General features: G+C 45.5%; 1 protein-coding gene across 8 annotated transcripts in view; it reads left to right on the top strand.

Annotated features, from left to right (window-relative positions):
- Positions 1-15,612, top strand: part of erc2 (ELKS/RAB6-interacting/CAST family member 2) — a 569,575-nt gene that overhangs the window by 269,729 nt on the left and 284,234 nt on the right. For 7 of the 8 annotated variants that reach the window (XM_033036569.1, XM_033036567.1, XM_033036568.1 and 4 more), the window contains 2 exons: positions 718-858; positions 13,203-13,396. In XM_033036569.1, the coding sequence (XP_032892460.1) occupies positions 718-858; positions 13,203-13,396 (335 nt within the window). Of the gene's footprint in view, positions 1-717; positions 859-12,818; positions 12,849-13,202; positions 13,397-15,612 lie in introns of all 8 variants that reach the window. The other variant, XM_033036563.1, reaches the window with a different exon arrangement.

The raw sequence follows: 15,612 nt of genomic DNA, 5'->3' as shown, positions 1-15,612 counted from the left end.
AGTCAGCCGCGGGCTCTGACCCACGGGGGCTCCATGTTTATTTGTAACGTCTCCACTGACTCTGGGAACCTCTGACTAATGACAGCCCACAATGGAGACACTTGGAGACAAAATGGAGACACTTGGAGACAAAATGGAGTACTCCATCCCCAAACCCCCACCTGTCCCATCAGTGGTCCAGTGTCTGCAGTTCCCACATTGGCTTCATCAACCATCTACCATCTAACAACCCACATACTGGGATGTAAGCAAGTCACCCCTTGTTCACAAGGGGCTGCAGCAGGTGTTGCGATCAAACCTTCTTCAGCTCAAGGAACAATGTTCTCAATTACTAATACACGTTTAGACTGTGAATGTTTATCTTGAATCTGCTTTCTGTGATCGAAGCTGCTATAATATATTTATTATAGACATATTTAACAATCCCACCCCACCCCTCACCATTTCCAATCCACCCACCTGACAATTGAAAGATGATGCACTTCAGAGAATTGGGCTCCTCTCCAGTTTTCATTCCTATCAAGTTCAGCTTTAGGTCAACTTAAGTCTGTGGAATGCACTACCAAAGTATTACTACCAAATTAAAGGATGTGATTTATATGCACACAAATGCATCATTAAGGTCTCTTAAAAAGCTGGCTTGAACGTTTGTTTTGAGACTGTAAGCTGCAGAAGGTGGTCTCTTACTTTAACTGATAACTGTTTATTTTCTTTCAGTCTAGTTTGATTGACTTGAAGGAACATGCGTCCTCTTTAGCTTCAACCGGCTTAAAGAAAGATTCCAGATTAAAAACTCTGGAAATTGCTATCGAGCAAAAAAAGGAAGAATGCAGTAAGTTGGAAGCACAGTTGAAGAAGGTAAGGGTTGCTATTGGGGTGAAAGTGTTTCTTCTTCATGTCTGTTGGGGAAACAAAATGAATTCTGTTCATGAGTGAACTTCAGATTAGTGCAAGAGTCCAGCCACGATTTATAGAGAAGCTGCCACTGAATTAATCAAATTCTTAAATTTCCTGAATGAAACAAACATTTAGAGTCTTTTTAGTATTAACTATCTTTATATTCATTTACTTTGATTCTGATGAAAGTGTAATTTCTTGAGTCATTTTCTTTGCAAGGTACCTTTTAACCTGGGGTTCATTCGAACTTTGTCATTTCTTCAAGGAACTGTTCAGGATTCTTGTGCGTTTCTTTGCTAGTGAGACAGAAGCATTTTTTGCAGAATATGATGTTTGACTTGCTTGTTAATTTATTAATTCCCAAAGAGTCAATCATTGAATCTTGTTTTTAGTGCGATTCGAAGCACCTAAATAACCTTCAGGAGGCAACGTGAATATAAGTGTTTCCCGTCAGCCATTCCGCCCACTGTATCAACTCGAGCAAAAGGCATCGCGGAGGAGATTATAGGTTCTTGCACCAGTGGCAGGGAAGCAGTTGGAGAGGATTTTTAGGGGTCGAATCTTCTTGCATTTGGAAAAGAATTTGCATCTGGAAAGGACTTTAAAGATTTGATTGAGTTTTTGGAGGAGATGATAAAAATGTTTGAAAGAGGTTAAGGCAGCGGGTGTTAACTATAAGGCGTTTAGTGAGGTTACCTACCTACAAGGTCGCTCGTGGTAGGTATGATGGGGAAGATAAGAAGCACGGGGTCCACGGTGACTTAGTAGATTGCATTCAAAATAAGTTTGGCCAGAGAAGGCAGGATAGTGATGGAAAGGGTTACTTGGACCAGAGGTCCCTGACTAGTGCTCTTCTGCAATCGTCAGTGCTGGGACCTGTTGTTTTGTGAACTGTATAAATTAGTCATTGCCACAAAATTCAGTGGAGTTACAGATTGTGAAGAAGGTTGTGAAGGGATAACACATGAGATGGATCAGTTGGAGATATGGGCGTAGAAATGACACTTGCAGTTGATTCTGGTCAAGTGTGAGGTGGAATGTAAACAGTTAATGGCGAGCCTTTAGGAGGGAGCATTGATGTACAGAGGGATTGTGGGGTGCAAGTCTGCAGCTCCATGAAAGTGGCAACACAGGTAGATAAGGTGCGAAAGAGATCATACGGTATTCCTTTCTTTATTGGTCCGAGCATGAAGTGTAATGCCCCTGTCCCACTTAGGAAACCTGAACGGAAATCTCTGGAGACTTTGCGCCCCACCCAAGGTTTCCGTGCGGTTCCCGGAGGTTGCAGGTGGTCGCCGGAGGTTGCAGGTAGTGGAAGCAGGTAGGGAGACTCAATGGCGTAGCGTGGGGGGGGGCCAGAGGGGCGGTTGCCCCGGGCGCTAAATTTTTAGGGGCGCAAAAAAATAATTGGATACATTTTTTTTATAAAATGGCAAAAAATTTTGTTCTAAAGGCACGCTGCAGCTCTTTAGCAGCCTTCCCCTGAATTATTGTAATAAAATGTAAATTTCTTTGCCATTTTATAAAAATTTTTATCTAACAATTTTATCTAACAATCTAACGCCCCTAAAAATGTATCCAACAATTTTAACCAACCAGCGATCTCTGCGCCGAGGCCACTGCCACTGTCTCAGCCGCCGCTGTCGTCCACTGGGCCCGTGGTCGGGTCGAGTGGCCGCTGCCGCCGGAACGTGCCCCAGCTCCGAGTTCTGGTCGCCGCTGTCCCAGCTCCGAGGCCAGGTCGCCGCTGCCGCTGCTCCAGCTCCGATGCCGTGTGGCCGCTGCCGCTGCCCCCGCTCCGAGGCCAGGCCGCCGCTGTCGCTGTCCCAGCTCCGAGGCCAGGCCGCCGCTGCCGCTGCCGCCGCCCCAGCCGCTGCCGCCGCCATCCCAGCTCCGATGCCGGGCTGCCGCTCTAGCTGTCCCAGCTCCGAGGCCAGGCCGCCGCTGTCAAAGCCGCCGCTGCCGCTGTCAAAGCCGCCGTTGCCGCTGCCCAGCTCCGAGTTCTGGTCGCCGCTGCCGCTGTCCCAGCCGCCGCTACCGCTGCCCCAGCTCCGAAGCCGCCATTAGGCCTCTGCGCAGGCGGAGACGGGGGATACGACAAATTAATATGGAGTTCGAAGGAAGAGACCAAAAACCGCTAATGAGGAGGCGCAATATTTTAAACTGTCCCGGGCGCGCAAAACCCACCCTACGCCACTGGGGAGACTGACAAAAACCTCCGGGAACCGCACGGAAACCTTGGGTGGGGCGCAAAGTCTCCAGAGGTTTCCGTTCAGGTTTCCTAAGTGGGACAGGGGCATTAGAGTCAGGAAGTCATGTTGCAGCTCTACGAGGCTTTAGTTAGGCTACATTAGGCTACGATCTATCGTATCATATTGGATCGTATTGGAGGATTTCTAGTGGCCCCATTACAGGAAGGATGTGCAAGCTTTGGAGAGGGTGCACAGGAGGTTTGTCAGAATACAACCTGGATGACAGGGGATTAACGATAAGCAAATGGTGGACAGACATGGATTGTTTTCTCTGGAGTGTCGGAGGCTGAGTGGAGACCTGATAGAAGCATACAGAATTATGAGAGGCATCGACAGAATAGATGCTCAAGAGGTAGAAATGTCAAACACCAGCTGGCTGTAGGATAGAGGGAGAGAAGTTCAAAGGGGATGAGCAGCTCAACTTTTCCTTAATGCGGGGAGTGGTGGGTGCTGTTGGGGGTGGAGGCAGCAGGCACAATGGTGGCGTCCCGACATCATAGTGACTGTGATTTAGTCAATTAGTTTCTAGAAATAAAACTATGGGCTACTATTTCACAAGGCTTCTAAACTGGAACTGTCTAGTGAGTAACCAAGACTTTATCATTTTACACTAGTTTAAAGAGCATTAGACATACTCTCTCTCAACTTGTTTTGAAACAATGTGTTTGATATTTTCCCCCTCTCTCTCTCTCCGAGCTATCAAGTATTCCCAGCTGTTTTTGGGCGTATCTCGGCGAGATCTGTTCCCCGCCTGCCTAGTCTTCCAGCGAATATTTGATAATGGAACTTATTTAACATAGCATAGTGTGACCAGTTCCAATTTTCCAATTCTGATCTACAACATTTCGCACTTTGGTACTTTCTTTTAAACCATGCAATCGTTTGCTTTGGTGAGATTTAGCTTCAAGTTTATTATCGTCCCGTGTACCCAGGTACAGTGAAAAGCTTTGTTTTGCAAGCGATCCAATCAGATCTGACAATACTCTTCCTAAATACATTCAAGTCAAACTCAAGTACAATAGGTAGAATGAAGGGGATGATACAGAGTGCAGAATAGTGCATCAGTTCCTGAGACAAAGTCCAATGTCCTCAATGGGGTAGAGATGGATTGCATGGTACCCTAGCTTATGGAAGGACTGATTATACAGATTGTGCGTGGGGTATAGTGTTGGATGGGGTCTGGGTGCTGGGCAGTGGAAACATATTAAATTATTGTTTGACAATAGACAATAGGTACAGGAGTAGGCTATTCCGCCCATCGAGCCAGCACCGCCATTCAATGTGATCATCCACAATCAGTACCCCATTCCTGCCTTCCCCCCATATCTCCTGACCGCTTTCTTTAAGAGCCCTATCTAGCTCTCTCTTGAAAGTATCCAGAGAACCGGCCTCCACCGCCCTCTGAGGCAGAGAATTCCACAGACTCACAACTCTCTGTGAGAAAAAGTGTTTCCTCGTCTCCATTCTAAATGGCTTACCCCTTATTCTTAAACTGTGGCCCCTGGTTCTGGACTCCCCCAACATCGGGAACATGTTTCCTGCCTCTAGCGTGTCCAAACCCTTAATAATCTTATATGTTTCAATAAGATACCCTCTCATCCTTCTAAACTCCAGAGTGTAACAAGCCCAGCCGCTCCATTCTCTCAGCATATGACAGTCCCGCCATCCCGGGAATTAAACTTGTAAACCTACGCTGCACTCCCACACTAGCAATAGTTGGGCCCCCGATCTCCGCAGTATCTGTCCAAAAGATAAAAATTAAATATGCATTGACCATTGAAGTCCAGCATTAATAGTGCTACTCTGAGTCTGAAGAAGGATTTTGGCCCGAAACGTCGCCTATTTCCTTCGCTCCATAGATGCTGCTGCACCCGCTGAGTTTCCCCAGCAATTTTGTGTACCTTTAATAGTGCTACTTCCTGGTTGTGAAGAGGAATTTATCCATGTAAATGAACCTGTGAATCGCACAGGACATAAACTGGATCTTTAATATGTCACGGTGAAGGTTGTTCGTTCACTGACAGATGGCAACAGTATATTTTACTGATCATTTGCATTAGCAGTTGCATTTTCAAAACAGTACATTGTGAAGTCTGGTATTGCTGCAGTTTTTGAGAGTGGGATATTAAACGCAGATACTGTCTCGCATTCTTTCATTGTTCGTTGAAAGAGGAATTTCAGAGCGTAGATTTAATTTCAAGTAAACAACACAAAGATCTTCTATGCTTGACAATTTCTGGGTTGCTGGAATCCAAACTGATCACTATCAAAGCTGGCAGGCAAAGCACAGAGAGCATTTGCAATGCAAACCCCTGCAAACATGTGGATTCACACGTCAACACTTGGCATGCACTCACGCTCAAATAAAGACAAACAACAAATACAAGCTAACTTTTGCAACCCTATTGTCAAATAAACTTTGGAAAGTTGAACACAAGTAAACCTATGTTGTGTGAATCACATCCACTGACTTCTAATGATGTGATGGTACACAAAAAAGCTGGAGAAACTCAGCGGGTGCAGCAGCATCTATGGAGCGAAGGAAATAGGCAACGTTTCGGGCCGAAACCCTTGGGTTTCGGCCCGAAACGTTACCTATTTCCCTAGGGATTCGGCCCGAAACGTTGCCTATTTCCTTCGCTCCATAGATGTTGCTGCACCCGCTGAGTTTCTCCAGCTTTTTTGTGTACCTTTGATTTTCCAGCATCTGCAGTTCCTTCTTAAACTCTAATGATGTGATAATGATCTTAGAAATGTAGAATAATGTAGTGATAAGCATTCTGCTGATCCCCTAATTTTTTCCCCCAATCCCTTTGTGATGCAACGTGGTTTATTTTGGCTGAAGGTTCTGTAGACAGAAACCAAATGTCTGTTGTTTGATGTTGAATATTGCTGGCCCTGCCCCCTGGTAATCAGAATTCTTGCAGAGAATCTTAATGGACAATTGACTTTATATAAAATATTATAATTGAAAAATGTTCAGTTTGTCTATTACTAAAATCTAATTAATAAATTAAAAGTGCATGAATGTAATAATAAAAAATAAAAATGCAATAAATCTGTGAGGAACAGGCAGCATCTCCGGATAGAAGGAATGGGTGAAGTTTCGGGTCGAGTCTGAAGAAGGGTCTCGACCTGAAACGCCACCCATTCCTTCTCTCCAGAGATGGTGCCCGTCCCGCTGAGTTACTCCAGCAGTTTGTGTCTATTTACTAGAGTGATGCCTGGATTAGGGGTTACTAGTTACAGTGAGAAGTTGGACTGACTTGGATTGTTTTTCTCTGGAACCCCAGAGGTTGTGAGGAGACCTGAGAGGGTTATGTAACTTTATGAGGGTAAATAGTCTGAAGGGTCTCGACCCGACACGCCATCTATTCCTTCTCTCCATAGATGCTGCCTCACCCGCTGAGTTTTCCCAGCATTTTTGTCTACTTGGGTGGATAGTCAGATCATTTTTCTCAGGATGGAAAAATCAAATACTAGAGGGCATAGCTTTATGGAGAGAGGGACCAAGTTTAAAGGAGATGTGCGGGGACAAAGGAATGTGATGGGGGTCAGGAACATGCTGCCAGGAGTGGTGATTGAGGCAGGTACGATAGTGGCGTTTAAAAGCCAGGCACATGGATATACAGGGATTAGACCAGGGGGCGGCAACCTACGGCCCCCGGGCCGAAAGTGGCCCGTACCCCATAATCATCCGGCCTGCCGAGTGCCCGCAGTAGCAGCGCCGAGCGCCGAGCTCTGCCTGTACCGCATCCTGCGCAAAGCCGCCGGCACGGCCGCGCACCTTCTGCGAACACATCTAACAAAGAACTGTAGATGCTGGAAAAATCCAAGGTTTAGAGAAAGATGCTGGAGGAACTCAGCGGGTGGAGACATGCAAGGATTGCACCCGCTGAGTTTCTCCAACACTGTTGTCTACCTGTGAACACGTGATTTGATGCCTGCCATCCGGGGCGGGATCCATGTGTACACGTGATAGATGTGGCCCGCCATCCACTCACAGACATGCGTCCCGGCCACTATGCAGAACAAGGTTGCCCACCCCTGGATTAGAGGGATATGGATAATGCGCAGAACAATAAGAGATGGTTGTGGCATCGTGTTCAGCACGGACATCGTGGGCTGAAGGGCCTGCTCTTGTGCTGTACTGCTCTATGTTATAGTCAAGAGTTAAGAGTGTTTTATTGTCATGTGTCCCAGATAGAACAATGACATCCTTACTTGCAGCAGCACAACACATTATGTATTTATTACATGATAAATCAGTAAATAAACCCTTGAAGAGAATGATGTGTAAATGAACGCTACAGTCATGTTGGGCGGCGCGACTCTCGTCAGCAGCGGCCTCTGCAGTCCGTCTGTGTTTTATTATTTTTTTGTCTCGTTTTTATGTAGTTTTTGTTATTTTTTTTGTTGGGGTATGTGTGTAGGGGGGTGGGGGGGAGGGGGTAACTTTAAAATCTTTCCCCTGCACGGGAGACCCGACCTTTCTTTGTCGGGTCTCCGTTGTCGTTGGGGCTGCAACGTGGAGCGGCCTCCAACAGGAACGACCTGGGGTTCCAGCTGCGGAGCTGCCGACTACTCACCGTCACGGGGCTGGCCGAGTCCGGAGCGGGTGGAGCTGTGGTGGACGCTGCTGCCACCCGACCCCCGGAGTTTCGGAGGCTGCAACTGCGGGTTTGGCGGACGGCGGCACCGGGAGCCCGCGGGTCCCTGCTGGGAGACCGCTTTTCGGGGCTTCCGCAACGGCGACTTCTCCTGCCCGAGTTGCGGGGTTGAAGAGCACCTGGAGCGGGGCTTTACACCATCGCATCGCGCGGCTTGGAATGGCCGCGGGACTCTGCGAGCGCACGCCGGGGGCTCTAACACCAAGACCCGGTGTCCGGCCTTGCATCACCCGGCGTGGCTTTAATGGCCGCGGGACAAACGCCATCGCCAGCCGGGGGCTTTGACTTTGACTCTGACATCGGGGGGGGGGAGTGCAGTGGAGAGATAAGTTTTTTTTGCCTTCCATCACAGCAATGTGATGGATGTTTATGTAAATTATGTTGTGTCTCGGGTCTATTTGTTTTGTAATGTATGGCTGCAGAAACGACATTTCGTTTGGACCTCAAGGGGTCCAAATGACAATAAATTGAATTGAATTGAATTGAATGTCACATACTGGTGATGTAGCAAAATTCATAATCCCATGCATCTGCTGAGAGTACTAAAGCTGGAGTAACTCAGCGGGTCAGGCAGCATCTCTGGAGAAAAGGAATAGGTGACGTTTCGGGTCGAGACCCTTCGTCGGACTGAGAGTCAGGGGAGAGAGAAACGAGAGATGAAGACGATGATCCAGAGAGATATAGAACAAATGATTGATAGATATGCAAAAATTAACAATGATAAAGGAAACAGGCCATTGTTAGCTGTGGGCGAGGTGAGAACGAGTTACAGCCAATGAGACTCTTGAAGACGACTTTGAAGCTGGTACGACCAAAGATCCTATAGCGGAGCAAGATAGACCACTCCTGCTAAATGCAATGGGCTGACGTGCAGTACACAACGGAGCGGAACGTGGGCCTTGTTTTCACCCATTTCCGTGGGACGGAGAGTGGGGGGATGCAAGGGTTACTCCTGAGGGTCATAGGTCTCAGCCCATTCTACCCATCTCCCACTGATGTAGATCACAGTGCTGCTTTGTACTTGCAATGCTTTAAAAAGTACATGCAGTGCTGCTGCAAGCAAGGTACAACTGTTAAACACATTTGTTTTAAGTGAAAATATCAGAATTTATTAGGAACACTTACTTTACAAGAAGTTTTGGTTTGTAAGAAGTTAAAGCTGCCGCAGCGAGATTTGAATTTTATCTCCAGATCGTGAGTCCAGACTTCTGGGTTTCTGGTAACATGATCATTTGTTGCCACAATCACATCCAAAACTCAGCGGCCAACTCACACCCCGCTGTGTTGGAACGTTCTCAACCATACTGTGAACAATGCATTGCAAATCCCATCATTGTGACTGTGTTACACAAGTTTATAGTTACATATTTTTCACACAATGGGTGGTGGGTGTATGGAACAAGCTGCCAGAGGAGGTAGTTGAGGCTGGGACCATCCCAACGTTTAAGGAACAGTTAGACAGGTACATGGATAGGGCAGGTTTGGAGGGATACGGGCCAAACGCGGACAGGTGGGACTAGTGTAGCTGGACATGTTGGCCGGTGTGGGCATGTTGGGCCTGTTTCCACACTGTATCACTCTGAGTCTAGTAGCTACTGTGCCATTTCCAACATTAGTTGTTACTATTTCCCACTCATTTATTTGCTGACCATTGAATTTTCACTAAATCAATTTAGTTCCTGTGTGAAAGGATCATGATTTTTTAAAGTTCATTCTTTTTAATCATAAATATCAATTTATTTTGAATCCCTCCACTGCCCCACATGGTACATTTTTACTTTGAGTCATTGAATAAATCAACCTTATGTAACCAAAGATATCACCTTGTTTTTTAGAGGGATTTGTAAATGTTGAATGAAATATGTGAATTGAATGTGTACATCGTGGTAAATCGGTAACTAAACTGTTAAAGGGAATGTGTAGGAAGGAATTGCAGATGCTGGTTTAAATAGAAGGTAGACACAAAATGGTGGAGTGACTCAGCGGGACAGGCAGCATCTCTGGAGAGAAGGAATGGGTGACGTTTCGGGTCGAGACCCTTCTTCAGACTGGTCAGGGGAGAGGGAAACGAGAGATATAGATGATGATGTGGAGAGATGTAGAACAATGAATGAAAGATATGCAAAACAGTAAAGATGATAAGGGAGACTGGCCATTGTTAGCTGTTTGCTAGGTGAGAACGGGAACCTGGTGTGCTGTGGGTGGGGGAGGGATAGAGAGAGGGAGGGAATGCCGGGGCTACTTGAAGTGAGAGAAATCAATATTCATACCACTGGGCTGTAAGCTGCCCAAGCGAAATATGAGATGCTGTTCCTCCAATTTGCGATTAGCCTCACTCTGACAATGGAGGAGACCGAGGACAGAAAGGTCAATGTGGGAATGGGAAGGGGAATTAAAGTGCCCAGCAACCGGGAGATCAGGTTGGCTCAGGCGGGCTGAGTGAAGGTGTTTAGCGAAACGATCGCCCAGTCTGCGTTTGGTCTCGCCGATGTATAAGAGTCCACATCTTGAACAACGGATACAGTAGATGAGGTTGGAGGAGGCGCAAGTGAACCTCTGCCTCACCTGAAAGGACTGTCGGGGTCCCTGGACAGAGTCGAGGGGGGAGGTATAGCGACTGGTGTTGCATCTTCTGCGGTTGCAGGGGAAGGTACCTGGGGAGGGGGTGGTTTGAGTGGGAAGGGGTGAGTTAACCAGGGAGTTGCGGAGGGAACGGTCTCTGCGGAAGGTGGAAAGGGGTGGAGATGGGAAAATGTGGTAAGTGGTGGGTTCCCGTTGGAGGTGGCGAAAATGTCGGAGGATTATGTGTTGCGATTTGTGAATGAACGTTAAAGCTTAGTTGGTGAAAGACAACAGCCATTTATGAGCCGTCATGCCAGATACCACTTCCTTTGATAGCTGGTGAACTAATTATGTTGGCATTAGAAGAATTAGACTTTACATTTTAATAATCTGGTTTAATCAATTTTATCATCAGAAACAACTTCAAAGTGTTCTGATTAATAGTAGCCTTAATAAACCCAAATGTCTTATCGGTAACTCATTTGATCAGAACATTTTAAATGTAACATCAGTGGTGGGCAGCTTTCTTTGTTTCACGGACTATTTAACTTGGGGGAGGGAGAATAGAAGATGATTGAAACTGTGCTTTGTATTGAGCCAACAACACTTGCCTTTCCTTTGCGCCCTTCACTTTCACGGGAGAATGTTTGGGAACTTGAAATTTCTACTTTACTGTGTAACTTTGTTGAGCTAATGTTGTTTTCCTGAATCTTTTCCTTCTTCCTGTCTGTGTTTCATTTCTTCCCAACTTTACTGTGTAGCAAGCTGAGCAGTTGTTCAATCAGATGTACACTCCAGTAAGTGGTTCTAAGATGCCTTCTGTACTCTATGAAAGCATGAGGACTCGTTGACCTGGCATTGTGCTTACGGCTCCGTTTTTTATTCGACTCTTGGAAGTAAACTCTGTAGACTTCAAGGTTGCTTGGTCACTTTAGGTGAAGTGGTAACCAGTTAACAACTAATGTTAATTAGTGACCATTTGATGCGATCTTTAGGTCTACAGAACATTGGGAGAGTGACAGTATATGCACAGAGTAAATCCTGTTACACTTTGGCACACTCTAATATTTTCAATTTGTTAGGATGTGATAATTGGCAAACTGGTGACACTGGTATGTTTTACAGCACAGGTTTACATTAAACATTCTTTTTCAAAAACTCCTTGATTATCAGGAGGAGTGGGGAGTGGGGGAACACAGACACCTTTTGTTCTGTGCCTAGACTGTTGTCAGACAGAGGAATTCATTGCAGAACTGGGAGAACTTAGAGGGTTAAACATTTTGAGAATTAAATTATAAATGAAGCTTGCATGTTTCACTTGCATTGTTACTAGTCACTTGCATCCTTTGTTGTTTCTGCACTTGGATGATTTATGTTCATTAAACTCATTCAGATTCCTAATAATTTGAAGTGGCTAATTTTTTTCATCTTTTAAAAAAAAATGTAATCATGCTTTTCTTGTTGTTTTTGTAAACCTATTGCGCAAATTTTAAAATATAATACAAATGCCACTGTTTCAGCTTGCAGTAAAATCAAAATTTGATTCATCTCTTTGTGGACATTTGTTCTTTCCACAAAAATACAGCAACTTTTGAGACTGGGCCATCATTGAAGAATGATCCAAAGTGCCACTATCTGTAAACTGGATCCATGGGCTGCTGGCATCTGAATGGACTATTATATATCACCTCCCCAAACTCCTATCATGGAACTAATACTGTTCACAGTAACTTGTTTCATTGTGTTCATTACCTTTTCGGGAGGCCAGTCAGTCTGTTTTTCTTCATCCTGCCAATCTAACATAAATAAATGACAATAAATGGATAAAACATTTGAATGCTGAATGCAGACATTAAGATGTTTTATTGCTGATGGGTGTACGGCAACATAAAGACTACTCTGCATTGTCTTTCCTCCATTTATTTCAGTGGTAATTTAAATTGGCAATGAATGAGGATTCTGTTCTCATCTCCCCCCTCTTAATCTGTTGCTACATACCTTATAAATTAAAGGTCATAAAAGCCACTGGTTTTCAAGGCCCACGTTAGAGTACCTCTGAATGATAAAACGCAACAGGATGTTGCATGGTTTGGCAGTAGAAAGAATCAAATTTACTGAAAATATAATACACATAATCAGTAACAGCGGCCGGCCCTGTTTACCTTCATGTTTGGTAATATATAGGAAAATAGACCAGCATTTTCTCACACAAGAGCCACCCTCCATTTTATTAGTTGAAGCAGATATTCTTATTTGTTTCATCAGGTGTCGAATCTAAGATAATTTAGTGACAAACCATCCTTGGATCAAATCTTAGCATCCTCAGAATAATGCTGTATTTTTAAAAAATCCTACAAGTTAATTTGCTTTCATTGAATTTCCTTTGTCATCTTTGACTGCCTTGTTTTTGTTTTACATGCTTGGTTTTGTTTTCAAGATACCAATTAGGAATTATGAGGAGAATGGGGTAGGCCGATCGATGGAGTGCGCACTTCATTATTTTGTGTGTGCTTGCTTGAAGTCTAACGCATTTGTCCTAGGCTGCGTACCTTCCTGAGTGTGGTATTGCGATCACTGTTAAACATAATATCATTGAATTATTTTCATGGGAGAATCCTGCTGCATTTTAAAGCATGTTTGCTAAGCTTGTTCTGCTACTTATGGAACTTTGTGTGTGTGTGTGTGTGTGTGTGTGTGTGTGTGTGTGTGTGTGTTCAATATATATTTTGAGTGTTGTGGTGTCGTGTCAAATGGCAGAGTTTAAAATGGGTGTTTACGCGGAGGATGCCAGCTCATCTCTCCGTTCCTGCTCACACATTAGGCTCACGATGCCGAGGACGGCACTCGGTTGAACCCAGAGATCTGTGAGAAGATGAGGCAACTGGAGAAAGACGTGGTATACTACAAAGGGGAGTCTGATAAATGCCAGGCCGAAGTTGATCGACTCCTGGAGATCTTGAAAGAAGTGGAGACTGAGAAAAACGACAGAGATAAGAAAATAGCAGAGCTTGAGAGGTAAGTAAGAGTTAAGTTCCTGTTTGACATGATAATGAAAATTCAATGGAGCAGATGCTGTGGATTCTACTTTGTGGGAAGGAACAATTTCAGTGGTGATTAGAGTGCACGACACCATCGACAGTTTAGTTTAGTTTCGAGGTACAGCATGGAAACAGGCCCTTCGTCCCACCGAGTCCACAGTGACCAGCGATCACCCGTACACACTTTCGCATCCACTCCCTACACACTAAGGGCACTTTACAGAGTGCAATTAACCCACCAACCCGCACGCCATTGGGAAGTGGGAGGAAACCAGAGCACCTGGAGGAAACCCACGCAGTCATAGAGAAGTGTTTAAGAAGGAACTGCAGATGCTGGAAAATCGAAGGTAGACAAAAATGCTGGAGAAACTCAGCGGGTGCAGCAGCATCTATGGAGCGAAGGAAATAGGCAACGTTTCGGGCCGAAACCCTTGGGTTTCGGCCCGAAACGTTACCTATTTCCCAAGGGATTCGGCCCCGAAACATTGCCTATTTCCTTCGCTCCATAGATGCTGCTGCACCCGCTGAGTTTCTCCAGCATTTTCGTCTACCTTCGGGTCATAGAGAAAACGTGCAGACTCCACACAGACAGCACCCGAGGGCAGGATCGAAGACTGCTTGCTTTGCACTATTCCCAAAGATTAATCATGGCAGTTATGGACCATTTACTTGAGCTCATGCAATAGGGTAAAGCACAAGACATTTTGACTATAGAAACATAGACAATAGGTGCAGGAGTAGGCCATTCGGCCCTTCGAGCCAGCACCGCCATTCAATGTGATCATGGCTGATCATCCAGAATCTGTACCCTGTTCCTGCTTTCTCCCCATATCCCTTGATTCCGTTAGCCCTAAGAGCTAAATCTAACTCTCTCGTGATAACATCCAGTTAATTGGCCTCCACTGCCGTCTGTGGCAGATAATTCCACAGATTCACAACTCTCTGATGGTCGGTGTGGACTTGGTGGGATGTAGGGCCTGTTTCCATGCTGGGTCTGAATGGAATTGGGTTTTGCTTGGTCACTGAAAATAATTCCTGCCCATGCACTAGTGGACATTGGATAAGAGTGACAATTATTGCCGTGGTTAAAATTCAAATGTAGCAACGAGGTTGAGATGTGGTCGATATCCATTTGTGGACTGATGCTGTGTTTCTGGATGGTTTGCTGAGTAGCAACATGGAGATTAAGTCATGGAGTTATGGAGTCGGAAAGCACAAAATGCTGGAGGAACTCAGCGTGCCGGGCAGCGTCTGTGGAGGGAATGGACAGACAACGTTTCGGGTCGGGTTGAGACCATTTCTCCAGACTGGTGGAGTAGGGAGGAGAAGGCTGGTGAAGAGAGATGGCAGCAAGACAAGGCCTGGCAAGTGATGGGTGGAGTCGGGTGATAGGGCGTGGAGTTTTTACACAGTTCCTTTCAAAGATCCTATAGCGGAGCAAGATAGACCACTCCTGCTAAATGCAATGGGCTGACGTGTAGTACGCAACGGATCGGAACGTGGGCCTTTTTTTCATCCATTTCCGTAACCCGATCCGACCCGACTCGACTCGCAGTGTAATCAACGTTGCGGGGGAACAGTTTGTGTTAATAAATTATAATTCTGAAAATGAGAAGATTTTTACCAAAGAACTTTTATTTTTACGAGGATGTTTCCGTGACCGGCTTCCGTCTCTGCACTAGTATCTTTGCTCCGCTACGGGATCTTTGGTGCGGAGACGGAAGCTGGTTACGGAAATGGGGCCGAAAATTACCCATGAATCTGCCCATGACTGTACTACGTCTTTTTCGTCGAGTGATCCATCTTGCTCGCTGTAGGATCTTTGGTTCCTATCCTTGCCAGGCTTTGTCCTGCCTCAACCTCTCTTTTGCAGCTTTCTTCCCACCTACTCCGTCAGTCTGAAGAAGAGTCCTGTCGCCTGTCCATTTGCTCCACAGATGCTGTCTGACCCACAACTGGCAGATCCTTCCCACCAGTCTCTCAAACACTGGATCTTGTGTCTGCGATGTCCCTAGGACTTCTAGCAAGGAACATAGAACAGTACAGCACAGGCCCTTCGGCCCACATCTACGCCGAACATCATTTAAGACCAACTTAATCCCATTCCAATTCCATCCCAGAGTTTATTCAGTGATATTAATTGCATCAACTTGCCCTGACTATGATTAGTTATTCATTCTAATTTGACTTGAA

The sequence above is a fragment of the Amblyraja radiata genome, chromosome 18 (genome assembly GCF_010909765.2).
Source record: "Amblyraja radiata isolate CabotCenter1 chromosome 18, sAmbRad1.1.pri, whole genome shotgun sequence".
Lineage (NCBI taxonomy): Eukaryota > Metazoa > Chordata > Chondrichthyes > Rajiformes > Rajidae > Amblyraja > Amblyraja radiata.
This window is presented reverse-complemented; position numbering and strand designations above follow the sequence as displayed.